This window comes from Mixophyes fleayi, chromosome 4, assembly GCF_038048845.1.
Source record: "Mixophyes fleayi isolate aMixFle1 chromosome 4, aMixFle1.hap1, whole genome shotgun sequence".
NCBI lineage: Eukaryota > Metazoa > Chordata > Amphibia > Anura > Limnodynastidae > Mixophyes > Mixophyes fleayi.
Window position 1 is genome coordinate 163,344,216 of NC_134405.1, and position 26,666 is coordinate 163,370,881.

At 40.7% G+C, this 26,666-nt stretch overlaps 2 protein-coding genes across 4 annotated transcripts in view; both read right to left on the bottom strand.

Annotated features, from left to right (window-relative positions):
* Positions 1–26,666, bottom strand: part of CCDC146 (coiled-coil domain containing 146) — a 165,922-nt gene that overhangs the window by 98,176 nt on the left and 41,080 nt on the right. For all 3 annotated transcript variants that reach the window (XM_075208740.1, XM_075208738.1, XM_075208739.1), the window contains exons 3-4: positions 24,443–24,525; positions 3,522–3,731 (exon numbers count right to left, since the gene is read on the bottom strand). In XM_075208740.1, the coding sequence (XP_075064841.1) occupies positions 3,522–3,731; positions 24,443–24,525 (293 nt within the window). The remainder of the gene's footprint in view (positions 1–3,521; positions 3,732–24,442; positions 24,526–26,666) is intronic.
* LOC142152281 (N-acyl-phosphatidylethanolamine-hydrolyzing phospholipase D-like) overlaps positions 17,260–26,666 on the bottom strand; it is a 386,092-nt gene continuing 376,685 nt past the window's right edge. Inside the window, exon 5 of the mRNA XM_075208750.1 lies at positions 17,260–17,504. Coding sequence (XP_075064851.1) covers positions 17,484–17,504 — 21 coding nt within the window. The 3' untranslated portion in view covers positions 17,260–17,483. The remainder of the gene's footprint in view (positions 17,505–26,666) is intronic.

Sequence of the window (26,666 nt, forward strand, 5' to 3'; positions counted from 1 at the left end):
ACAATTCAAAAGAGAACCCCCCCCCAAGTAGTAGAACTGAGGCGGTTGTTCTCTAATGTCTTTCTCCACAGAGGTATTCTGTACACAATACTGTGGATTTGTGTGGTGCTGAAGACAGGCTATCCACGGTTTTTGCCTGAGCACTGTGGTAGCTGTCCAACTGGCTGCCATTAACAACCTGTGTTCATCCCCATCCCCATTCACATTCATGTTTGGCAGTTGCCTGGGAAAAGACCGCTATGGTCCTACTGGATGGGGGTCTTTCTATCAAACATTGCCATTGCGGAGGTTCTCCTTTCAGTGTCTATAGAATCTATAGGTGTTATAGTCAGGCCCGGCGCTACCATTAGGCAGCTTTAGGCAGCTGCCTAGGGCGCCAGGACTTGCGGGGCGCCACTGAGGCAGCCATCGGGCATTGAGCAGGCATTGATTGGTCATTGAACTCCATGCAGACGGCAGCCGCGGCTCTTAACCATAGCAACATCTAAAGCTGCCGCTGTGTTAGTTACAGCCGTACTTACAATGTCAGGCTGACATTCTCAGCAGCACTAGCCACGAGCCGATAAGCTCCGCCCCTGCCACCCGATAAGCTCCGCCCCAGACGAGGCAAAATTAAACTATGGTGGGCTGCAGGGTCAGACAGGCGTGGATACTCTTACCTGCTGACATCCACATGGAAGAAGGTAAGTGTCAGGGAGGACTATTAATGTTTTGGGATAAAGGCCTGGGCTATTAATTTAATAGTAGGTTGATGCTGCTCAAATCAAAATATAGCTACATGTTATAAAACAAGTTTTGTATTTCTGCAATGTTTAATGTCTCAGTGAGTGTTTCTGATATTTTATTTAAGTACTTACTGTATGCAATTATACATTACATTGCTATTTAATGGTAAAAACAATGAAAAATTAGGTATTATGTTTCCACATTGCAGGGGGTTAATCATTTAATGGTGGGTGGGAACTATTAATTTGTGAGTAGGGGCTATTTATTTGGGGGTATTTAATATAGAAGTGTTGTCATGGTGGTGCCTATTTAATTTGGGACTATAAATGTACAGTGCTGGGATGATTTGGGGGCTATTAATTGGGGGCAGAGTTTGTAGAGAAAAAGGGCTATTTATTAAATGTGAATACTACTTATTAAAGGTGGGGACTATTTGGGATGGAAATAGGTCAATTTATTAAATGGAAATTCTATTATTTTAATGTCAGGGCTGTTTGGAGAAATAGGTCTATTTATGAAATGGGAATTATATTAATTTAAGGTCTGGGCTGCTTGCAGGGAGGGAGGCCTAATTATTAAACTTGGGTGCTCTTGATTTGGGGGAGGGAGGCCCAGAGGGTTCTCTCATTGCTAAACTTTCCATAATTCATGTACCTATCCTTTTTTCCCAAACAGGGTAACAACATCCCAGGATCCAGACAAGCAGCAACTGAGTTTAAGCCACCAGCAGCCGCAGGTAGGGAAAGCTTCAAGAACAGGTAGGAGAAAGCAGGACAGTCTGCCAACTGTCCTGATTCTGGTGGGGCAGTCCTGATTTTGGGTTTGCTTGTTTTGCTCAGTCAGGACTTTGTACCCCCTGCAAGGACAGTTGGGAGGTTTGGCCTGCTTCACAGTGCTCTGCTAGTGAAGAGTAAACTACGTGCATCTAATAGTAGCGTACGCAGCATTGCCTGTTTATTTAATTGGTATAGGAAGGGGTTGTAGGGAAGCCTAGCACTGTATAAAATTATAGCAACTCCCTTTATGTGATGGTCATGTCCACCCTGGTTGCATAGAATGGAAACTCCTCTCTACATATCCTGTGTTTGTTTCTAAACAATAAATGCAGATTTTGTATTCATTTATTTTCAAAAGTCAAGTGTATGTGAGTGGCTGAGAAGATGGTTTTCGGGCAAGCAGGAGCGGTAGGCTGAAGTATTGCCTAGGGTGCTGTGAAACCTGGCACCGGCCCTGGTTATTGTTACTATTGATGGTAAGCTACTTATTAAAAATCCAGCCTTTTTCTAGTAATATAAACAGCTAAATTCAGCTTTGTTTCATGTCTTATAACATTTTGAAAATAACATTTTGATCATTCCTTTTAAAAATGGCAACTTGTTATAGGTGGTTGCAATATAAAAATAACATAAGTAGTATGAATAATGTGGTAATATTTAGTAAATTATCATTTTAATACAGATCATCAAAATCACTTTAGATGTCATGGATGGTGTACTGCATATCAATAAACATTGTTCAGCTAAATTTACTTGTAATGAGGAGAACTCATTACCTTTAGCCTTTACCATGGGAATACATCATGGTAAAAACCTTACTACATTTTTCTTTCATGTTTTCTTTTATTTTGGAGAACAACGATTCTCTTATGGATTAAAATGAATTTCAGTTTATGCCTCTCCCTGTCACAATTTTGCCCCCACCCCACCCCGCACAAAAGACTTTCCCATTGGGCTGCAGCATAGTCATCCTATTGAATAATCAAACCCTGCACAATTGGGCCTAGATGTGACAGTATTAAGAAATGTCAAAATGATCCTGGTTTAATTATGTGAATGTAGAGAGCCCAATATATGGTTTGAGATTTCGCAACATACTAAAGAATATTAGTAAGTTACAGGTTCTGTGAAACCCTAAGAATTTAGGGTTATAAATATGAATTTAGATTGCCCAGCAATTTTATGAGAAGGGCTTAGGGGTCTCATTTATTGTTGATGGCCCCATTGCAACGATAAGTCTGATATTTTTTAGCACTTTTTATTCTATATCTTTGCTGATGTGTATGTGCCTAGTGGAACTGAAAACTATAAAACACTACTAATGGTAAATATAAAATAAAAAACACAAATTTCACATCAATAAAAAAAATCGATACGTAATAAGAACTATATAAAATTAACTGTCAGTGTATCACTAGTTAAGAAAAACACCAAATGTAATAATATCAACAATATTATAAACATACATGAAATATATAAAAAAATATATATATATATATATATATATATATATATATATCTCTCTCGCAAATCACAAGTAAAGGTTGCAAATACTGGAATATAATAATGGCCTCTGCATAAGAGCCTTCTAGGTAACTAGAGATCTGGAGAGATATAGAGCAACCCCATCCATATGGAACATATTTTCCCACCGCTGCTAATAAGTCTCAAATGTTTAGACCAATCAAATTTGTTGTTGTAAAACTTATGGTAAAAGAAAAGGTTAAATAAAGAGAATTCCTGATCCAACACCTCCCTAATGCCCGAATCCTTGGCCAAATCATGTGGATCTAAGCAGTGGTTCACTCGGAGCTGTGAGCTCTGCAAACAACATTGACACCAGGCCTTTAGAGGCTTTATGAGGCACATGGAAGCAGGCCTGATGGTCACAAAAATTCAGGAATGATTGAAACAAAGAACTAGAAATAATTTATCAATAGTGTCAAATCACACATGTTCCATCAGAAAACATGTGACTGATCATTTCATGAAAACATGACGTTTCCCATGGTCACTTACCATTCAAGCTTATAATGAAGATGATATTCTCTTTCCTCTGCTTCATTCAGGTCATTGTTATATTTAAGTAATTGCTGCCTCATCCTGGAGACTTCTGTGTTAGAACCCTCAGGGAACTGATCAGCCTTTTCCAACTCGTGTTGCTGTTGCTCAAGTTTATACGTGAAGCGTTTAGCGTCTTGTAACAGCTGTATCTCAGATTCTTGTATGCTGTAAATATGTTAAAGCAAGGTAAGCAATTTAATGAAGTCCACCTATAATTAGTAATACATTTAAACAATGCACTCTACATCATATTAGTAACTAGGGGACATTCATGAAAGAATCTGATTGGTTGCTATGGACAACATTACCCTTAGTTTGCAGAAAGGTTGATGATGTCCTCCATTGTACTGTATTTCTCTGTGTAGGACACAGGATCATAAACTACTAAATGCTCACATTTATTACATTTTGTTATCTTCTTTTGAATGTAAATTAAATACTTGCTTGCTAAATCTTTTATATCTGCACATGGAAGCTATTAAAAATTACCTTTTCACCCAGTCATGTTTTAAATACTCAATAAATATATACACACACCAGCCAGCATACTAAAATTGTTTGTCATATATCTGACATAAAACATTTTTATGTAAACACAATCCACATTATATATGGGATAATGTAACTATTAGTGAAAATGATAAAAATAAGCTACTAAGGAGTGCCATGACTATATAAATAAATATGAAAAATACTTTTGCAATCATGAGACTCATGAAACCATTAACATACCACACTGAGACACTAACATGTAGAGAGTTAGATACACTAAAACATGTACAGAGACACAATGACTACAGAGACTTAGGGCTAGATTTACTAAGCTGCGGGTTGGAAAAAGTAGGGATGTTGCCTATAGCAACCAATCAGATTCTAGCTGTCATTTTGTAGAATGTATTAAATAAATGACAGCTAGAATCTGATTGGTTGCTATAGGCAACATCACCATGTTTTCAAACCCGCAGCTTAGTAAATCTAGCCCTTAGTCACAGAGTCACTGATAAATAAACAGATTTTAATGATTTTTCATTATTTTTGTCATTATTATTTACAATTGTTAAATTTTTTATAGACATTCCATCCCTCCCCTCATAATCACCCACCTAGCGCTTTGGGAGAGGTGCGGTCATTTGCTTTACTTTACAATGGTTGCAATTGTTACTGATCTCATTACCCACTTTCAGCACCTGCTCCAAGACTCAAATATTTATCTTGAGAACCTCACCGTTTCAGATGTTGTCATAGGATCAGTAACGATAGCTGCTACTGAATAGGGAGTCTGCTGGGGTAGTCAACATGTATAATCGGTGCTTTCTTGATTATACAAATGTTATTTACAGGGAAGTCAATGGACAATGCTCATTGATGTATACTACATAGAATATTATATAATATGGCTTCAAATAACATTATTTCAGTTGCTTAATGTTTTATCAAATAGTGTAGCAACACATTTTTCAAAAAGCTTTTAATGATTATAATGTTTTACAGCCAGACTGCAATGATTTTGTTATAGTTCACCCTTTCGTAAATATAGTAGATGAAAATAAATACAAGCTCATGTGGTAAAGCCAGTTAAAAACATGTTTATAGAGTGATACAAATCAAAAAGGAAGGCACACCTTACTGTTTGTATGCCACAAGAATACAAAAAAACCACATCAGTAAAGAAAAATGTTCTGAAATATAGTTTCTATTCCAGCCTTGTACTTTGTTTATTCATGCAATATTAATACACGTTCTAAACACCAATAATCCTACATATAGACAAACAATTAAGGTTTCATTTAAGCCAAGAATATGATAAAAACTACAATACATAAGTGAAGTAAAACTAATACTATGCTAAAAAAATATTTGAGGAATTGCAATATTAATATATTGTATTATATAAAATACACTCTGAACCTAGATAAAATCTCAAGATACATCATTTAGTTTTGAATTACAATCATTATCATATATTAACATAATATATTACTCTCATTATAACACAGTTAGCTATATTTTATTATTGAAATGTAGCAGTTGTAAAATTAGCTATGTGCACAAAATAATATTACAATATGAATAGTAATTAGTTTTTTACTTGTTAGTGTGCATTACTTTTGCAAATGAAGCTCATGGGGATCTGTCGTAATTGGCATGAGAACCCATATGTGTATTATAACATACATAATAAGAAGTGCACAAGAACGCATTTATTACATTAAGTGGTACACTCAGGCTGATGCACAGTGCGATGTAGCACATCATGTGTAAAATCACCCTATGAATGACCAGTTCAATCTAATTAGGTTACCACTTGTATTTTACCCACAATTCATTGTTGCAGGCACTTAGGGCTAGATTTACTAAGCTGCGGGTTTGAAAAAGTGGAGATGTTGCCTATAGCAACCAATCAGATTCTAGCTTTCATTTATTTAGTACCTTCTACAAAATGACAGCTAGAATCTGATTGGTTGCTATAGACAACATCCCCACTTTTTCAAACCCGCAGCTTAGTAAATCTAGCCCATAATGTACACCTTTATTCTCCAGGACAGAGTAGTTATTTTGCACCACCTGAAATACACTATATGGTCAAAAGTATTGGGACGCTTGCCCATTACACCAACAGGAACTGCAATAACATTGTATTCAAATATATATACTTTAATACGGAGTTAGTCCCCCTTTTACAGAGATAACAGTTTCCACTCTTCTTAGAGGGCTTTCCACAACATGTTGGAGTATTTCTGTGGAATTTGTCACCATTCATTCTGTAGAGCATTTATGAGGTCAGGCACTGATGTTGGACGAGAAGGGCTGGCTCGCAATCTCCGTTTCAGTTCATCCCAAAGGTGTTTGATGGGGTTGAGGTCAGGGCTCTGTGCAGGCCAGTCAAATTCTTCCACACCAAACTGATCAAAAAATGTCTTTGTAGTCCTTGCTTTGTGCACTGGGGAACAGTTATGTTGGAATAGAAAAGGGCCTTCCCCAAACTGTTGCCACAAAGTTGGAAGCATAGCATTGCCCAAAATGACTTGGTATGCTGAAGCATTAAGATTGCCCTTCACTGGAGATAAGCCTGAAAACAGCCCCATACCATTATCCCTCCTCCACCAAACTTCACAGTTGGCATACTGCAGTCAGGCAGGTAATGTTCCCCCAGCTTCTGCCAAACACAGACTCGCCCATTTAACTGTCAAACAGAGAAGCACGATTCGTCACTCCACAGAACACTTTTCCACTGCTCCACAGACCAGTGTTGGTGTGCTTTACACCACTCTATCCGATGCTTGGCATTGGTCTTGGTGATGTGAGGCTTGCATGCACCTGCTCAGCCATGGAAACCCATTCCATTAAGCTCTCGACGCACAGTTTTTGTGCTTACATTAATGCCAGTGGAAGTTCAGAACTCCTCAGCTATGGAATCAGCAATGCGTTGGTGACTTTTACGCGCCATGCATCTTAACAGTCGTTGACCCCGCTCTGTGATTATATGGTCTTCGCTTCGTGGCGGAGTTGCTGTTGTTCCTAAATGTTTCCGCTTTCTAATAATATCACTTACAGTTGACTGTGGAATATCCATCAGGGATGAAATTTCACGAACCGTCTTATTGCAAAAGTAGCATCCTATCACAGTACCACACTTGAAATCATGGAGTTCTTCAGAACGACCCATTTTGTAGCACAGATGTTTCCAAATGGAGATTGCATGGTAGGCTGCTTGGTTTTATACACCACTGGCAACAGGTCTGATTGAAGCACTTCAATTCAATAATTAAAAGGTGTCGCCAAATACTTTTGTCTACATAGCGTATGTTTTCCGTCGAAATCCAAAGTATCTAGTAAAAAGCTACTGAAAGGTGACATCCTTCTTTCTAGACTTTTATTTTTATTTTTTTATATATATTTTTTATAGACACAAAGGGGCTCATTTAGTGTAATTTTGCTGCATAAGATAAGTATTTCCAAACTGCACAGTTGCACTAAAAATGCATTCTCATATGTTTGTATCCAGACTTTTGCTCATTGGTTACTTGCATCCTATCCAGGCGCGGGCTGGCGGATGTCAGCCCGGGGGGCGCATGCTGGACACATGCATCACATTTATCGCCTTTTTTACCGGCGATATTGCTTCCGGGGGGCGGCCGGCCCTAACAGCTGTAATTCTGAGCGGCCTGGGGGGGCAATGCCCCCCGAAACAGCCCACCCCTGATCCTATCACACAAAGAGAGGTGTAACGGTGGCAGGCATAGGGAAGCAGGCATAAGCCATGTACAGTAAGGGTGTATTCATGTAACTGCAACATAATTAGATGGAGACGCATTCCTAGATATGCCTTTTTAATAGACTTTTCTCTTGGGGGCACTGTAGAGCTGTATGAGGATACCGGGGTAATGTTTAACTATTATCGTATCGCCTGGTTTGTTCGCCCATAGGCAGACAGGCATTCCCGATACCCCTAGTGGGGATTTAAAATCAAAAGGAAAAACTACCAGGGAATATACTGCAGAGCCTATTAAACAATCAAATCATAAAGGAGCATAAAGTCATGTTCCCCCGTAGCCAGGTTCCAAAATATGAGCCACACAATTTACTGCTCTACCAGCAAAGAAGGAAACAAGCCCGGTGTCTTCCTGCCAATGACAGGTTCAGAAAGTGACAAAGTTCTGTGGAGGTTTAAAGATCTAGGTGGCGTAGTGGTAGCACTTCTGCCTCACAGCACTGGGGTCATGAGTTCAATTCCCAACCATGGCCTTATCTGTGTGGAGTTTGTATGTTCTCCCTGTGTTTGCGTGGGTTTCCTCCGGGTGCTCCGGTTTCCTCCCACACTCCAAAAACATACTAGTAGGTTAATTGGCTGCTATCAAAAATTTACCCTAGTCTCTATCTGTCTGTCTCCCTCTCTGTCTGTCTGTATGAGTCTGTCTGTGAGTGTGTGTCTATATTAGGGAATTTAGACTGTAAGCTCCAATGGGGCAGGGACAGATGTGAATGAGTTCTCTGTACAGCGCTGCGGAATCAGTTGCGCTATATAAATAAATGGTGATGATGATGATGATGATGACTAGTCTGACAGGAGATGCAACCCCAAGTTAGTCCTGTCCGGAGAAGAAGACTTCTGTTTCCTAGGAGATGCCTCCTTTTACCACTCATCTGATTACCAAGGTCTATGGCTTTCCATAAGGGAAGTACTTATATAACAAAGAGATTGGGTACTTGGATTGGGCCCTGCTTAGTAGAGGGGCTGTTACCATCCTACATGTAGTCAACAGGCCCCCTGCAGTGCTAGACTCCAGGAAGTCTGCTTGGTTGAGATGTTAAACAATGGGATCCACTTGTCCACACAATGGAGTATGATTATACCTGTATGTTGGCATCTAAAAACACCTCCTGATTTACCCTTTCTGGTCTTTTTGGGCAAGATCATACTGCCAACGCTTCCTGTGAAATATGCTTGCCATATCTGTGATACCAGTAGCTTGGGACCCCAATGAATGCAAGTGACAATAACTCTTTTAGTTGGCCTGGTACAGAAGACAGCGGCGCATAGTAAAACTAAACTGGCGCCATTTAAGAACAGTTGAAATAATGCAACCTTAAAACATACGTTATGTTATGTGCGTACTGTCGCTAACCAATAACGATTGTCGAACCTCGATTTGTGTTTCCAACGCACAAAGATTTATTCGCAATAAGTGGAAAAAATATGCTCAAGCGAAGTAATAGTAAATACAGCCGTTACTTATCGCAGGCGCTCTGGATCCAGTGCAGTCATTCAATCCTGAAGTCTGGGGACAAGAAGTCTGCACTCTGGATCACAAGCTGCTGCTTATATACACAATCAAATACAGTAGTACAATGAAGATGGTATGGCTTGCATCTATTGGTCCGGGTCTCAGGAATGTCCAAGGGGTCGTCAATCATTGGCTGGTTCATCCTAAGGAATCCAAAGGAGGGGGTCATCTCTGCAGGGGGTATGCTCTGCTCTTCCCGCCAGAATTCCTTAGTCTTAAGTAGTTCATAATTCCCTATCATTCATAACTTGCGTATGCACTCTGCGATTCCCTCGCAGAGCGCACCAAACAGTAGGATATGTAACAAGGTTCATTATGATACCACTCATGATGTTATTCCTTTAACCCGTTCTGTGTATTTCACTAATATGCATGTAACTCTGATATAACATATAAATACTACTATATTTCGACATAACTGACTATGTGTTGCAACTACCAATAATGTGTACTATTTTATAAGTATGCGTGTTTGTGCGAATGTATGGTAAAAGACCAATTACTGTTGCTGCCACGTGTAGTGGATGCGTACGCCCTTTCACGCCGTAGCGTGCCCTTGTACGTCGATGCGTACCGTACGCATCTTTTCAGACAAAGACAACCAAGTTTGCTAGACTTTAATTGAAATGACTTTATCCAATTTGCTGACTTCGACAGTTCCACCCTTTGATAGTGTAATAAACTATCACCCAATCACCGTTTCAAGTTCAGGATTATATAATACTTCTTCACAGACCATGATCTCGGTATCTGGTACCACCCTTTCAGTCTCTTTCTCAGTGTTACTCCCATGAGACCGTTTTCCACACTTCAACACGGTAGGAACACATTTGACAACTAAACCAATTGCTAAGATGGCACCCAGTATAAGGAGAAGGAGCTTACCTACACTAGCAACCATTTCCTGTACCCACTCCCCCAGACCGGAGAACCATTTTGCTGGGTTCAACCATGAGAACCAACCCGCCACCTTTTCCCCGACCTCATATAATGAAGAATTATGGCTCTTTCGAAATTCCCATTTCAGCTGCAAAATTTCATCCATCTTCCGGTCTATAACCTCTTTAGGGTCTTCCGTATTATTAGTAATGTACGTGCAACATTTGACACCGAACTGGGTGGCCAGTGTCACACAGTACCCACCAGTAATAGAGGTGAGATAATTTAGTACCAGTCTATGTTGCACCAACTCCTTCTTGTACGCTTGTAGCTCCCTTCCAGTATACCTGAACGTGTCATCATACATCTCGGTGATATTATCTATTAATTTAGCTAGGTCTTGGATATATTTAAAGTTTAATGTTCCCCGAGCGGTCCTGGTGAGATCTAGAGCAACCATAACTTGGAAACCAGCAGTTTCACTAATCAATTTTGTAGCTATGGGTTCCTCACCAGGAATCATATTTCTCTTGCCACGGTGTTCATACTGTGTGTGTATGTATGGTGGTGATGTAGTCTTGTGAATATCTACCATTTCTTCATGAGTAATAGTCATGATTTCAGGAACCAGTTTAGCTAAGAAACACAAGCCCTTGGAACTCGGAGTCACCCAGGAATAAGCTTTCCTCCCACAAACAAAATACACATCATCAGGGAGAACATAAGGAACAGTATGCCCATGAATTATATCACACAGAGTCTTGATAAAACTACCCATGCCTAGTGTCTCCATCTGTTCTAGACACGTGTCGGCATTAATGATATTTTCACATTTATCTGTAGAGACTTTTCCAATAGATACCTTCTTATGTTTGGTTATACGCCCTAACTTGTGACTTCCATCAGCATTCCTGCCTAGTAGTGACCTTGTGAGTCTCTCTCTAAAATGAGTGTGGCGAGCCATTGTCTGATCTGATAGGTCAGCCTCCCAATTCTCCAGGCGCTTTGCATGAGATATGTTTAGGCACAGCAACGATCTGCCTATGGAGTATTGTCGAAGCGTCAGACTAGGGGACCTAGTGTTATTGTACCTCCCTTCTATGGGCCTCCCACCCCTTAATTCGAGTACTTCGGATATGTTTAGCGGGAATGGCACTAGTCCTATGTTATGCTGCCCTTGAGGCACGTGAGAGCACACCCAACACTCAGTTTGGTTTAGCACCTTACCCACCAGGGAGTGATAATCCTCCAAAGGATGCCCGCCTATATTCAGAGTACTGGGGGACTGGCATCGTTGGATGCATCTCTCGTCAACTAGGGAGTTGCAGAACTTGCAGATACAATACTCATCAGACAATAGCCCCTCACACTGCCTCCGAGTTCCTGAGCTAGCAGACCTTTTCATAACCCCTGGACCAAGTTTGATAATGGGCTGCTCAGGATATCCTATTAACTTTTCTTCGGCCGCTATTTCATCCGTATCACTCCCAGAACTCTCCTCCGTCCTCCATCCTCCTTCACAAAAATAGAATGTCCTAGAAAAAGTAAAAACAAGGAAAATCCTGGAACAAAAGAAAAACAAAAACCGCCACTCCATCGCTGGAAAGATAGTTCTGAGGCAACGTCTCTGGTTCAGGTGTCTCAACTGCAGGCTTTAGGTCTCCCGGAACAGGCTCACAAGTGACAGCTCTATGTCGTCGGTCTGAGCCTTGTCTTGCACTTTCTCCGGATTATGGACTCTCCTGCAGTGGGTGGAATGGACCCAAGTGTCTCTCTCTGCCACCTTCAGTGATGTAGTACTGGTCAGCAGCACTTGGTACGGGCCTTCCCAACGGTCTGTTAAACAACCTGAACGTAAGTCTCCAGGTTCAACATCATGACAGTTCGTCTCTGGCATACCAGGTGACAGCATTTTTAGTTTTTGTTGTTGTTGTTTCAGCTGTCTACTCATTCTTATAAGATATTGTACAGTCACTTCATTATTACACTTTAAGTCGTCTTGTGGACTCACGATCAAATGAGGTTGTCGTCCGAACAGTATCTCAAAGGGGGACAGATTAAGAGGAGGTCTAGGAGTGGTTCGAATGCTGTGGAGGACCAACGGCAAAGCCTCAGGCCATGCCAACCCAGTTTCAGCCATTATCTTACCTAGTTTGTTCTTGATAGTACCGTTTACTCTCTCCACCTTACCACTGGCTTGTGGTCGGTAAGGGGTGTGAAGTCTGCTACTGATTCCCATGAGTTTACACATATTTTGGAAGACATCACCAGTAAAATGGGTACCCCTATCACTTTCAATGATTCTAGGGATACCGAACCTACACACAAAGTCTTGTACAATTTTCTTTGCAGTGAACACAGCAGTATTAGTGGCTGCCGGATATGCTTCTACCCAACCGGAAAACACATCAATACACACTAACACATACTTTAGATTCCTGCACGGTGGTAGTTGGATATAGTCAATTTGTATTACCTGAAAAGGTCCGTCTGTAGGAGGGATGTGGGATGGCTCAGTTGGAATAGTTTTCCCAACATTTTTCCTCAAACAAGTAAGACATGACATTGCTTTCTTACCAGCTTGAGAGGAAAATCCGGGAGCACACCAGTATGCTCTCACCAGTTTGCACATACCTTCTTTACCCAGGTGAGTCAGGCCGTGTGCTGCTTCAGCCAGGCTTGGATAGTATGTTCGGGGAGCTACAGGCTTACCTTGTCCATCCCTCCAGAGTCCTGAGGACTCTTGACCACATCCCTTCGCCTTCCAGACCGCCTTCTCCTGCAGGGAACACAAATCTTGCATTTCAATTAATTTCTGCGTGTCTAATGTCTGAAAAACCATCATAGTCTCGGTCGATACAGTCATAGGTTGCCCTGCTGCCCATTTAGCAGCTTCGTCTGCCCTGTTGTTGCCCAATGACACTGGGTCTTCTTCAAAGGTATGGGCTTTGCACTTTATGACGGCTACTGTTCTGGGTAACTGTATCGCTGTCAGAAGTCCTTTTATGTGTTGTGAGTGTGCCACTGGTGTACCTGCTGCTGTCGTAAAGTTTCTAAGACGCCAAAGGGCCCCAAAATCATGCACTACCCCGAAGGCGTACCTAGAGTCAGTATATATGTTGGCTGATTTACCCTCTGCCAATTCACACGCTCTCCTTAGTGCTACTAGTTCCGCCACCTGGGCTGAGTGAGGTGGACCAAGGGGTTCAGCTTCTACCACATCCTGATCGTCTACAACAGCGTAACCAGTACATAGCTCTCCTGTCTCTGTCTGTCTATGGCAACTTCCGTCTGTATAAAACGTAAAATCTACATTTTCTAAGGGGGTGTCACGTATGTCGGGCCTTGCAGTAAAGGTCTGATTCAGGTGTTCCATACAGTCATGCGTGTCAGTATTCTTGCCTAACTCATCATCAACCAGGGTCTCCTCACCTCCCACCCTTTGTGTCTCTTGAGACACATACGGAAGGTATGTAGCTGGATTTAGGGTGCTACATCGTTTGATGGTGATGTTTGAGGGTGCCATCAGGGCTAGTTCCCACTTTGTGAATCTAGCTGAAGAAACATGTCTGGTTTGGGCTGAATTTAACAGAGCTGATACAGCATGGGGTGTATAGATGGTTGAATTATGTCCTAATACTACATCCTCACTCTTACTTACTAGAAGGGCCGTTGCTGCTACACTTCTAAGACATGTTGGGAGTGACCTTGCCACATTGTCTAATTGTGCACTGTAGTATGCTACCGGTCTGCTAGCGTCACCATGTTTCTGTGTGAGGACACCTGCTGCACAGCCATCAGCTTCTGTACAAAATAGCTCAAAAGGCCTTTCATAATCAGGTATTCCCAATGCAGGTGCTCTAGTCAGACTATCTTTAAGATTAAAGAACGCTTGCTCCGACTCTTCTGTGTGTACGACACGTTCTGGTTTTGAGGAAGAGACTAGCTCCTGCAATGGTAATGCCAGAATAGAAAAACCTGGGATCCAGGACCTACAGTATCCACACATCCCCAAGAAAGTACGAATCTGCTTCTGGCTCTGCGGCAGGGTCATGTGTTGTATGGCCTCAATTCTGTCGGTTGTCAGGTGTCTTAGCCCCTTAGTGAGGCAGTGTCCTAAGTATTTGACCTTAGTCTGACATGGCTGTAATTTATCCTTTGCCACCTTGTGCCCTGTTTGTGAAAGATGAAGCAACAACAATTTAGTATCATGTAAACATGACATAAAAGAATCAGAGCACAACAACAAATCGTCCACATATTGAATTAGAACAGACCCATTGTGGGGTTGAAAGGATTGCAAACAGTCATGTAAGGCTTGGGAGAAAATACTGGGGCTGTCAATGAACCCCTGGGGTAGTCTGGTCCATGTGTATTGCACTCCCCTGTAGGAGAATGCAAAAAGGTATTGGCAGTCAGGGTGAAGAGGGACTGAAAAGAAAGCAGAACATAGATCAATGACAGTAAAATGACTGGCAGACGGTGGAATCTGCATGAGGATGACAGCTGGATTCGGCACTACGGGGAATTGGCTCTCAACAACTTTGTTAATTCCCCTTAAGTCCTGGACTAATCTATAGCCCCTCCCCCCACTCTTCTTCACAGGGAAAATGGGACTATTTGCTGTACTGGCTGTACGAATTAAAATCCCTTGTTGTAACAGCCTCTCAATAACAGGATATACCCCTAGTTCCACCTCCGGTTTTAATGGATACTGTGGGATTTTTGGAGCTATCCGACCACTTTTTAGATTGACCATGACAGGGGCTACGTTTGCCATCAGTCCAGTGTCCTGTCCATCTCTGGTCCATAGGGAACCTGGTATTTCCAGCAACATCCCCTTTACTTGAGATGGACTTTGTTCTATAACAGGAGAGTGTAACATTAACCTTGGAGGGGTGTCCAATATGTCCTGTACCTCATGTGCGACCTTCTCCGGTATATCTAAGAACACACCATCAGAAGTACAGTATATGACACATCCCATTTTACATAACAAGTCTCTCCCTAGCAAGTTAGTAGGAGCCGCTGCAGCCAAGAGAAACGAATGCTTAGTATGCAGAGGCCCGATAGTAACTTCGGCGGGTTTAGTTAGAGGATAATGTAACACTTTTCCCGTCACCCCCATAGCTGGAATAGTTTTGCTGGTCACCTGTAGATTGAAAGGAGAGGTTATCACAGATCGGGCCGCCCCTGTATCTACAAGAAAAGTTTGTTTCCTGCCAGCTATGTCAACTATCATTGTTGGTTCTTCACTCTGACTCTCAGTTAACCTCACTGGCTGTAGACTACAGGTATGACCTGACCCCTAGCGCTGACTATTGATTTCCCGCGCAGCATTTGCTGCCGTAATATGCGCGGGTAGATGTGAGTCTTCTAGTCTATGTGAATCCTTTCTTGGAGGATATCTATGTGACCCACCCCTATGTGTATTGAGTCTTTCTTTATTACAATCTCTCCTGTAATGTCCTTCCTCGTTACAGTTGAAACACCTGATCACTTTAGGTTTCCTGTTATATGGGTTGTATGCTGGTGGTCGTGTATGCACCCCTTCTAGAGCCTGTATACTTACCGTCATTAACCTATCACTTTTCTCTTCCCTTTTTCTAAAAAGGTTCTTGTCATGCTCCACAGCAGACTCCCTAAGGAAGTCTACCGTGACGCCTCTCCAATTAGGTAATGTGGTTTGTACTCTCGTCTTTAAATTTTCCCTAAGGCCATCCATCAGTACCCCTACAGCTACCTCTCTGTGATGTGGGTCCTCACTTATGTTGGATATCCCAGTAAATCGTGCAATCGCTGTTATAGCTCTAGCAAAGTAATCTGAGGCAGTTTCACTATCCTTTTGTTTAATGGTGAAAATCTTACTCCAATTTACTACTACTGGAAAACAGATGGCTAAGTGTTTCACAATTTGTTCTATATTCCGTTGGTTAATCTCATCAGTCAGGGTGTCATCTTCCTCCAACAAACAATCTCCAATAAATTTTTGTATGTTAGTATTGGGAGGAAGACACGCCCTCAACACTACCCGCCAATCCTTACTGGTTGGTTCATGAGCATTCCCTAAGTCTTTAACAAATTTCTGACATTTAGCTAACTCTTTTCTAGGATCTGGGAATTCAGTCATAATGGAACGTAATTCTGATCTAGTCCAGGGACAATGCATTGTAACATTTCTTAAAGGAACTACACCATCCTTATCCGGTTTCCCATTGGGAACTGATATTGTGCGGACCGGGAACACACCCTCTGGTACACTAACTTCAGGGGGCGCTACAGGATTTACAGGCCCTAGATTTAGAACACTTTCACTCCTAGTGATCACGCTACTCTCACCTATCTCAGCCATTTTCTCATACTTGCGCTGAGCCTCTAGTACATTAACAGCATGGGCAATGGCTGAAATCACAGTGGGTTCATCTTCGTTTTCAGATACACTTGATTGAAATTGATTTAAAACAGGGTACAACTTAGTAATTTTTCTATTTTCAGTTTTAACAACGGCTGTACTTACCCCTCCCGCCACATAAGGTGGCGGGGGCGCGCTTGCGCTGAGTTCGCAAGAGGCTCAGAGGCTTTCACAAGTAATTATACTATGCATGTATAATAACTATCAAAACGATTGTTTAACCACGTGGCAAGTTTACCGGAAGTTCGCGTACGCACAGCAGGAAGTACACATACGCTAAACAATGCAATACAGTTAAAACGCACAATGACAGAAAAAAGAAACAGTTTTCTCTTTTGTCCCTAGGTTCTAGTTAGCGTGCCCTAGATAATGCAAAACGGACATTCGGTTTCACAACACAGAGTAAAATTCAGGTTTTGAACACCATGCGTTCTTACCCATTTATGACGCGTCTCCACCCTTTGTTGAGGAACCGAAATCCGTTGGTCTTGCGTATCATCGGCAACGAAACCTCCAAAGCTCACGAGCCCCCAATTGTTATGTGCGTACTGTCGCTAACCAATAACGATTGTCGAACCTCGATTTGTGTTTCCAACGCACAAAGATTTATTCGCAATAAGTGGAAAAAATATGCTCAAGCAAAGTAATAGTAAATACAGCCGTTACTTATCGCAGGCGCTCTGGATCCAGTGCAGTCATTCAATCCTGAAGTCTGGGGACAAGAAGTCTGCACTCTGGATCACAAGCTGCTGCTTATATACACAATCAAATACAGTAATACAATGAAGATGGTATGGCTTGCATCTATTGGTCCGGGTCTCAGGAATGTCCAAGGGGTCGTCAATCATTGGCTGGTTCATCCTAAGGAATCCAAAGGAGGGGGTCATCTCTGCAGGGGGTATGCTCTGCTCTTCCCGCCAGAATTCCTTAGTCTTAAGTAGTTCATAATTCCCTATCATTCATAACTTGCGTATGCACTCTGCGATTCCCTCGCAGAGCGCACCAAACAGTAGGATATGTAACAAGGTTCATTATGATACCACTCATGATGTTATTCCTTTAACCCGTTCTGTGTATTTCACTAATATGCATGTAACTCTGATATAACATATAAATACTACTATATTTCGACATAACTGACTATGTGTTGCAACTACCAATAATGTGTACTATTTTATAAGTATGCGTGTTTGTGCGAATGTATGGTAAAAGACCAATTACTGTTGCTGCCACGTGTAGTGGATGCGTACGCCCTTTCACGCCGTAGCGTGCCCTTGTACGTCGATGCGTACCGTACGCATCTTTTCAGACAAAGACAACCAAGTTTGCTAGACTTTAATTGAAATGACTTTATCCAATTTGCTGACTTCGACAGTTAACATTAGTAGTGCCAGAAAGACAAATTTTATGTGGTGAGAGGGGATGCCAAGCCAACATAACTTAGTCCATTTTTGCAACTTAAAAATGTGACTTGCATCAACTTTGTTGTACTGCACAAATGCACAATTTACACCTGTATTTTGAGATTGAGTGTATCTCATTCTTTTGCGCATGTAGAGGTTGATTGTGTGTTCCTCGTGTAAGTGAACTACAGTAGTATCTTAAGACACGTGCAACTGAAAATGCAGCTTCAGAAACATAAAAAAAAAAATCACAGCGCTGAGAGTTCCACAACCTATCATCTGTAAATAAATCCGTGAAAGTCACATCTAAAATAATATAAAATAAATTGACACAAATTACACAATAAAATATAAAAAACATAAAATTATTAGAATATTGAAAGCTGTAATCCAAATCTGATCAGTGCACTTATATAGAAACTAATAATCTCATAGATACCAGCTATTAAAAATCTCTTGACTCTAAATTCATATCATCAACAGAAGATATTCTCATAATACACATAATAAAATGTCCATGTATGTCTCTCCTACACCTCAAGAATTAATGGATTGTAGAGTACTAATTAGCAGAGTGGTTCAACTAGTGTCTCGACTCCTCATTTATTAGTAATCAAGTGGGCCCACAGATAAATTGAGTATGCCACATATACAATCACCGTCCCGGGTAAGGAGTAACAGTCTTCTGTTACAAAATACACGCTGGTAAATCACTCAGTCCCAAACAATCTTTCATCCAGCAAATTAGCAATATAAACGGCAGTCTTTGTAGTTAGTGGTCATCACAATTGCAATTATACTGTATACACTAGTTCCAGGTTAGCAAATAAGAAAATGCACATAAATACCGTTTGTAGAAACTACGGGCAAGGGCAAGCACTGTTCACTATTTAGAACACTCTACTACTGCCAGACAAACTCAAACTTATTACCCTTAATGTTAAGGGCCTGAATATTCCAGATAAAAGGTCTAGAATTTTGAGAGACCTTTAGGCCGCCTAGATAGATGTGGCTTTCCTGCAGGAGACCCACTTCAAACAAGGGTCAGCACCCTCCTTAAGCAGCCGAACTTATCCTCGCACATTCCAGTCCAATAATAAGGATAGCAAAACACTATGGGTGGCCATACTTTTCTCTAAAGGACTGTTGATACAAGATGTGATCATTGAGGTTTATTGATAAAATGTAAAATTTTTCATCAATCCTTTACCTTCGTAAATGTCAATGCTCCTAATCATAACTAGAGATGCTCGGGCTCGGATTTCTGAACACCGAACCCACCTTAACTTAGGGGATCTGAGTAGACTCGCAAGCCGGCTCGGTACTTTCGCACGTCCTCTGATCTGAATCGAGGCAAAACGTCATTGTTGGATTGTCGAATCTCGTGGGTTTTGGATTTTTATAAGTACCTCCCTCCCCAGGAGATCCATTGTTCACACAAGGCTATCGGTGTTCTTGTCACTCTCTATTCTCCAGTGACATTGCTCAGTGCCATTGCTCATACAGAAACCGGAGGGGTAGCAGTGTTCTTGTCACTTGACTTGACTGGAAATGATAGGAAATTAATGTTAATGAGGTTAATAATAATGTAGGAACAAAAAAAAAAAAAAAAGAGCCAAAGTATGTGATTTTAGAAAAAAAAAAATAGGGATCCAAAATCAAAACACGCGAGAGTGGTTTTGCCAAAACCAAAACACGAAGTTAATCCAGATCCAAAACATGGGGGTCAATGAACATCTCTAATCATAACCAATTGGCATTCCTAGAAGAGAAGGGGTTCTAGTTATTGGAGGAGATCTCAACTGGACCCTTCAGCCTACCATAGATGCATCCTCCAGAGCAGCTAAACACCCAGGCAGGTTATACCGCAAGGTCAGGCGTAATCTTCATGACCACCAGTTGGTGGACACCTGGAAACTCAAACATCCCAAAGACCGCGACTATACCTTTTTTTCCCACCCACACACATTTACACATGATCACGGACTTCACCATAGGACAAGTCACCTGGTCAGACCACTCCCAGGGTTAAATGTATCAAGCTGAGAGTTTTTCGGCGGGTTTGAAAACCCAATCAGATTCTTGCTATCATTTATTAAGTACATTCTACAAAATGACAGCTAGAATCTGATTGGTTGCTATAGGCAACATCTCCACTTTTCAAACCCGCTGGAAAACTCTCAGCTTGATACATTTACCCCCCATTGTTTCTTTCCCTTTCCATACCACGGCCTGGTCTTAGACCATTCACTTTGAAGACTGAATGAAAATTTGTTGCAAGTCGCATACTGTAGATCACAAATTGAGACGGCGCTAGACGAATACGTCTAATTTAATAAATTCCCAGACATATCTAAAATCTCAGTGTGGGAAGCCCAGAAGTGTGTCATATGTGGGAAATTTATACAGTTGGGTACATTAATGAACCAACAAAAGGTGGCTCAAAGAGACGCTCTTCTCCTGAAAATCTGATCTCTTGTAACAAAACATAAAGCCTCTCTAGAATCAGCTATCCTTACAGAATTAGTTGAAACAAGAGCGGCACTGAGCAAGTTACTCTCTGAAAAGGTGGAGCTTGTTTTATGTAAATGCAGAATTAGGCATTATATCTGGGGTGACAAACCGGGCAAACTCATAGCACGGGTCCTATGGAAACAACGAGCCTAATTGTATATACCACATATTAGAACCGACACAGGGCTTAGCCACTCCTCGACAGATATAGCCGCAGTATTACACGATTATTATTCCAAACTTTACAATATATCACAAGATATACCAGCAAAGAACAGATCCATTAAACAGGTACTAATTGCCTCCTACCTCGAAAAAATTTAATTTCCCGATGCTTACGGTGGAAGAAATACAGGTGCTGGAGGATCCTATTTCCCTGGGTGAATTAGAGGAGGCCATTAAGACTACACCTTCCGGGAAAAGTCCAGGTCCTGATGGCCTCACAGTTTCTTACTATAAAACTTTTAAAGACAGACTTTGCCCTCTTATGTTTCAGGCCTTCAACTCCATCTCTGACCAGTCCCATTTCTCCACCCATTCTCTAGTGGCACATATCACAGTCCTTTCTAAGGAAGGGAAAGATCCTGCACTATGCTCCAGCTACAGACCCATCTCATTACTTAATGTGGATATCAAATTGTACACCAAATTTATTGCCAACTGACTGAATCTTATTCTGCCTAATGTTATCCATTCTGACTAGGCGGGCTTTGTTCCAGGCCGTGAGGCTCAGGATAACACCAAAAAGATAATATACTTGGTTCATTATGCATCACCAGTCAATATTCCCTCGATTCTCTTGTCCACAGACGCCGAAAAAGGCGTTTGATAGAGTGGATTGGGATTTCATACTGGCCATACTTTGTCATCTGGGACTTGGTCGAGTGGGACTGCAGAGGATACAGACATTATATACATACCCAACGGCAAAAGTCAAAGTTAATGGAGACTTCTCGGATTCGAACGGGATCACAAATGGAACGTGACAAGGGTGCCCCCTGCCCCCAGTGATATTCATATTATGTATGGAAGCATTGGCACGGGCTATCAGGGTTAACCCTGACATCTCAGGTCTGCAGATGGGGGACAAAGCATTCAAACTTGCACTATTCCCAGACGACTTCTTAGCTATCCTCACAAACCCTGTAGTCTCAATTCCAAACTTGATGTTTGCATTTCAATTATTTGGAGCCTTCTCTAGTCAATTATACAAAAATCAGTCGCCCTCAATATCTCGTCCCCCCTGGGTGTTGTTGAAGGCTTGAGACATGCATTTTCATTTGTCTGTCATCCCACTCAATTAAAATATCTGGGAGTCATCATAAACAAAGATGTGTCCAGGATGTATGCGGATAATTTCATACCCATAACTACTACTATTCGTAAAAACCTGAGAGACTGACTTCCCAAGGGTTTCTCTTTGATAGGTAGAGTAAATGTAGTTAAAATTAATCTACTCCAAAAGATCCTATATCTTCTACATACACTCCCCATCCATATCCCTAGCCAGTGGTTTGCTGAACTGCACCAGGCCATACGTGACTTTGTTTGGCAGGGTAGAAGACCTCGTTTTAAACATGAGATACTTTATAAGCGCAGACAATCTAGAGATCTCCAGCTGCCACATTGCGCCACATATTATGACGCTGCAATGCTAAACAGGGTCATAGATTGGATGAGAGGTGGATCTGTTGAACAATGGGTTTGGATTGAGTAGTATATACTAAATGCCCCCATAAGTAACATGCTTTGGCTACCGGTACTCCCCCCAACATTCACCCCGATCCTGAACAGATGGTCCAGACTTGAAACTATTCCAGTCCTATCTTCCATGACTTCTCCCCTGACTCCACTACTAGACAAACCAGACTTTCCTCCAGGTAAACAGGGATCGGCCTTTGCTCATTGGACAGAGGCGGGGTCTCCTGGGTCGGCTAACTGTGGGCATGTCAGATGTTATGCAGTTCCCAGTCATCCAGAAGAAATGGGACTTACATAATTCCTAAGTTTGGCAGTAACTGCAAATAAAACACTTCTTAGGCTACTCATGGATGCGCAAAATGGTAGTGAGAAAACTCACTTGGTTTGCAATGCACAGAGATTCAAACATATACCACAGACATACACTGTCCTCAATATACAGTATTTTGAGTGAACACACCTTTAGAGTTCTGCCAAATTTCACCAAATATTGGGAACGAGACTTGGGAACTGTCATTTCAGAGCAAGAATGGAATGACATTTTCCAACATACGCATGCCAGCTCCGTCGGGTGGTCGAAACCCAATACAAGGTTCTGACCCGGTGGTAACGGTGTCCTAGCCTCCTGGCCAAAATGTACCCTGGTCTCCCAGACCTCTGTTGGAGATGCCAAACAGCATCAGGTACCCCACTACACATTTGGTGTGAATGTTCTGCCCCTCGCCCCTTCTGAAAGATGGTGTTACTTATTTCCATATCTGAAGTACCAAATTGTCCAAACTTTTGGATGCTTAATAATACTAAAATGCCCATCTCGAAAGTACAAGAAATCCACACCAAAATACCTCCGTTGCGCTGCGAAGGTTGTGGAACCAGTCCACTGGAGATCCCCAACACCGCCATCTATTAAAGAATGGTTTGCATGATTGGAATTTTATATGTCCATGGATGATCTGATATTATCATTAGCGGACAAATACCGTGAATATTATATGTTGTGGTTCAAATGACTAGAATTCAAATAAACCCCACTGTACACCCTTTGGAATAGATGAGGTCTCCATGATCCTTTCACAGTGCTAAACCCACTCTTGACATGCTAAATTCATAATACACATTTTTGTTTCTGGCTACCCTCCATCCCCATTTTGCCGTTCCCCATCTTTCCCCATTCTTCCCCTACCTATCTTTAGCTCAGCGAAAGTATCATATTGAGTCTAATCTATACTAAAGTGCTTACAATAAGCCTCTTTTAAATGTTATTCATTATTTAATTTGTTAATCTAAAAGCATGCCGTATTTCTGTGAACATAAATTAGTGAAATTTTGTTATGTGATCTACACCCTATGCTTATGTTCTATACTGTTCACTATATCATTTGCATATACTGTACTCTTTTTTTTTTTTTACATCCAATACAAATTTATTGTATAAAAAAAATATATATATATAAGGAGTCGAGACAATAGTTGAACCACGCTGCTAATTAGTATTCCACAATCCATTAATTCTTGAGCTGGAGGATAAACACACATGGGCAATTTATTACGGGCAATGTGAGAAAAATTTCTGCTGATAATATAAATCTCTTAACTCTAAATTCATAATAGCTGGTATCTATGAAACTATTAGTTTCTAGATCAGTGCACTGATCAGGTTTGGAGTACAGCTTTCAATATTCTAATAATTTTATGTTTTTTTATTTTATTGTGTAATTTGTGTCAATAAATTTTATATCATTTGAGATGCGAGTTTCACGGATTTATTTACAGATCATAGGGTGTGGAACTCAGCGCTGTGATTTTTTGCATTGTTGTTTCTCCCTTCATAGAACTCACAGGCTCTTCATAGCTGCAGGAGTTTCACTATCGATTTACATTTTGCAATACGATACAAGCTCAATCAGCGCCAGAATTTTCTTGTAGCTTAACCATTATGTTTAACTATATACGTCAGGCTCTTTGTGTCTAGAATTGTTATTTAAGTTAAAAAAATGAAAAGTAAACAAAGTTGGAGTTTGCCATTAAGAAGCTTTTACTGTGAAGTATCACTTTATTATATATTTTTAAATGTATCATAATAGATCAAGGATATCTTGATATTGTTTATGTATTATAGAGGAAAATAGTAGTACATTTGTAACTTTAACAATACAACAAGAGGAGTTGGTGATACAATACCTTTTTAATGTCTCAAGCAGAAAAGTATACTTTGCCTTCAGTTCAGCTACTCTGGTCCCAGGTATTTTACCAGCTGCAAACAGCTATGAGAAAGAAAAAATGAGATATGTTTTTCAATTGGTACAAAGTGAATTCATCCCTAATTATCAGTCAGATATGCACGAATTAGCATAGCCATCATGATTACATTATACGCTGCATCATGCATCTGTTCTATTCGGATATCCATCCCCAGACTAACTACACATGCCACTCACTTTAATGTTCTTTCCTGTGGATGAAATGTTACACTTCATTTAGCAAGTAAAAGAACTGGAAGAAGTAATACTTCTCAAAGCTGATTTGTTTGGAAAGAGATATTTTTTTGTCCATAGAAGGTTAAAAAATTACACAGGTTAGTTCATTGTTGTATTAAAGCCCTACACACTTAAACATAGGGATTAACAGGACTATAGAAATGTTTTAGCAATGGCTGCATGGTTGCAATTTCTTTACTAAATTGTTGATTGATGGGAAAGGGAAACTATTTTGCTTTCTGGTTTGCAGAATAAATTCCAAAAGGTTACTTATAAAAGTGTTAAATTACTCATTTTGCAATACAACATTCATCTTAAAAAAATAACACCCTGTGTTGCGTGGGTCCGATTTGTAATGTGTAGCATTTTTATATATTAGCAAATTATTTGGTAAACAGACCCAAAGTGTTATTTAGAAAATAATATTTGTTGCTTTGCTGCATAGTCATTATGGTTTCCTTCCAGCAGTCAAATGGTTTACAAGCAAATAACTGTTTTCAATATCTGTCGCTATGTGGTCTAATAGCTTACTTTGTCAATACTAAATAACTATGTAAGATTTGGCAGCTTCACCTTGAGAGCTGTGGAGGAAATTCACCTACAAACATTTATATTAATATATATATATATATATATATATATATATATATACATATATATATATATATATATATATATATATTTGGGGGGGTGGGTTGACATGACTGTTATGGTGCCTAATCTGCAAAAAACTTGGGGCTTGTTAGGAGAAATAGCCATTTAATTAAATGTTAATGATATTGATATTGATGACTAATTTAAATATCAGAGCTGGTGGTGGTAGTAGTTGAGAAATATATGTACATATTAACAGGGAGTGCTTCTAAATTTGAGGCTGGCTGAGGGGACTGAGGCTTATTTATTAAACGTAAACACTGTTAATTTATTAACTGGCTAGTTGGGCGGAAGAAGGGCTAATAATTAAACGTGGTTGCTATTAGTTTAATGTCTGGCTTGCTGGGATTAGGATAGTCTAGTGTTTCATCAGTGTTCTGCTTACCAGGATGTGAATAGTAACATCTCTTTTCCAAATAGGGCCCCAGCAATCTAGGATCTGACCAAGCAGCAACTGACGTGAAGACACCGGCAGCAGCACCAATAGACAAAGCTGCAAGAACAGGTAGGAAAGCGCAGCACAGGGTTGGAGAAAAGGCCTAGGCGCCTCTGCTGGGAGGCAGTGTCTACTCACACCAAGGTATGGGGCGAGGGTCCCACCAGGTCAACCTGTACTGGGACCACAATTTCTGATGGTGGCCCAGAGCACACAAATAGTGGGCACCTTTATTTTAACACTGTTTATTCCTTTAGCTTTTAATTATTTCCATTAATGTAAAAAAGAAACATAACTCCTGCCACTGTACTTTGGGTGGTGTCATCATTCTATAAAAGTTCTTAATTTTATTATTTATTTTATTATAATGCTACTTTAAAACAACACTAAGAATTAAAAGTGTCACAAAAATAACGTGTGTGGCTGTTCATAACAAGCTGTCTGGTGGGGAAATTGTATTGACCTATGGCATATAGGGTATAGTGTATGCATATCAGTATTGCAAAAGTAAAAAGCAATGTTATATGGACATTGGAGAATAAAAGAAACCTATTAAAAAAATAAATAGTTGACTTTACTTCTATTTCAGCAGGCCAAAGATCTCCTAAAGCCGACAACCCTATAGCGTGAATAAATGTGATATGCATAAGGCCTTCAGCCATTCCAATCAGCTACCTGCTGAACTTTCCTCCTACTATGGTACCACACCAAAGCCCCACTTGTGTGTAAGTATGGCATATATTTAGGGCTCCATTATTAACTTTCCACTTTAATAAGCAACGGCAGCTCGCTATATCATGACAAACAATGCAGTAATGATAGCATTCACTTAGCTCTT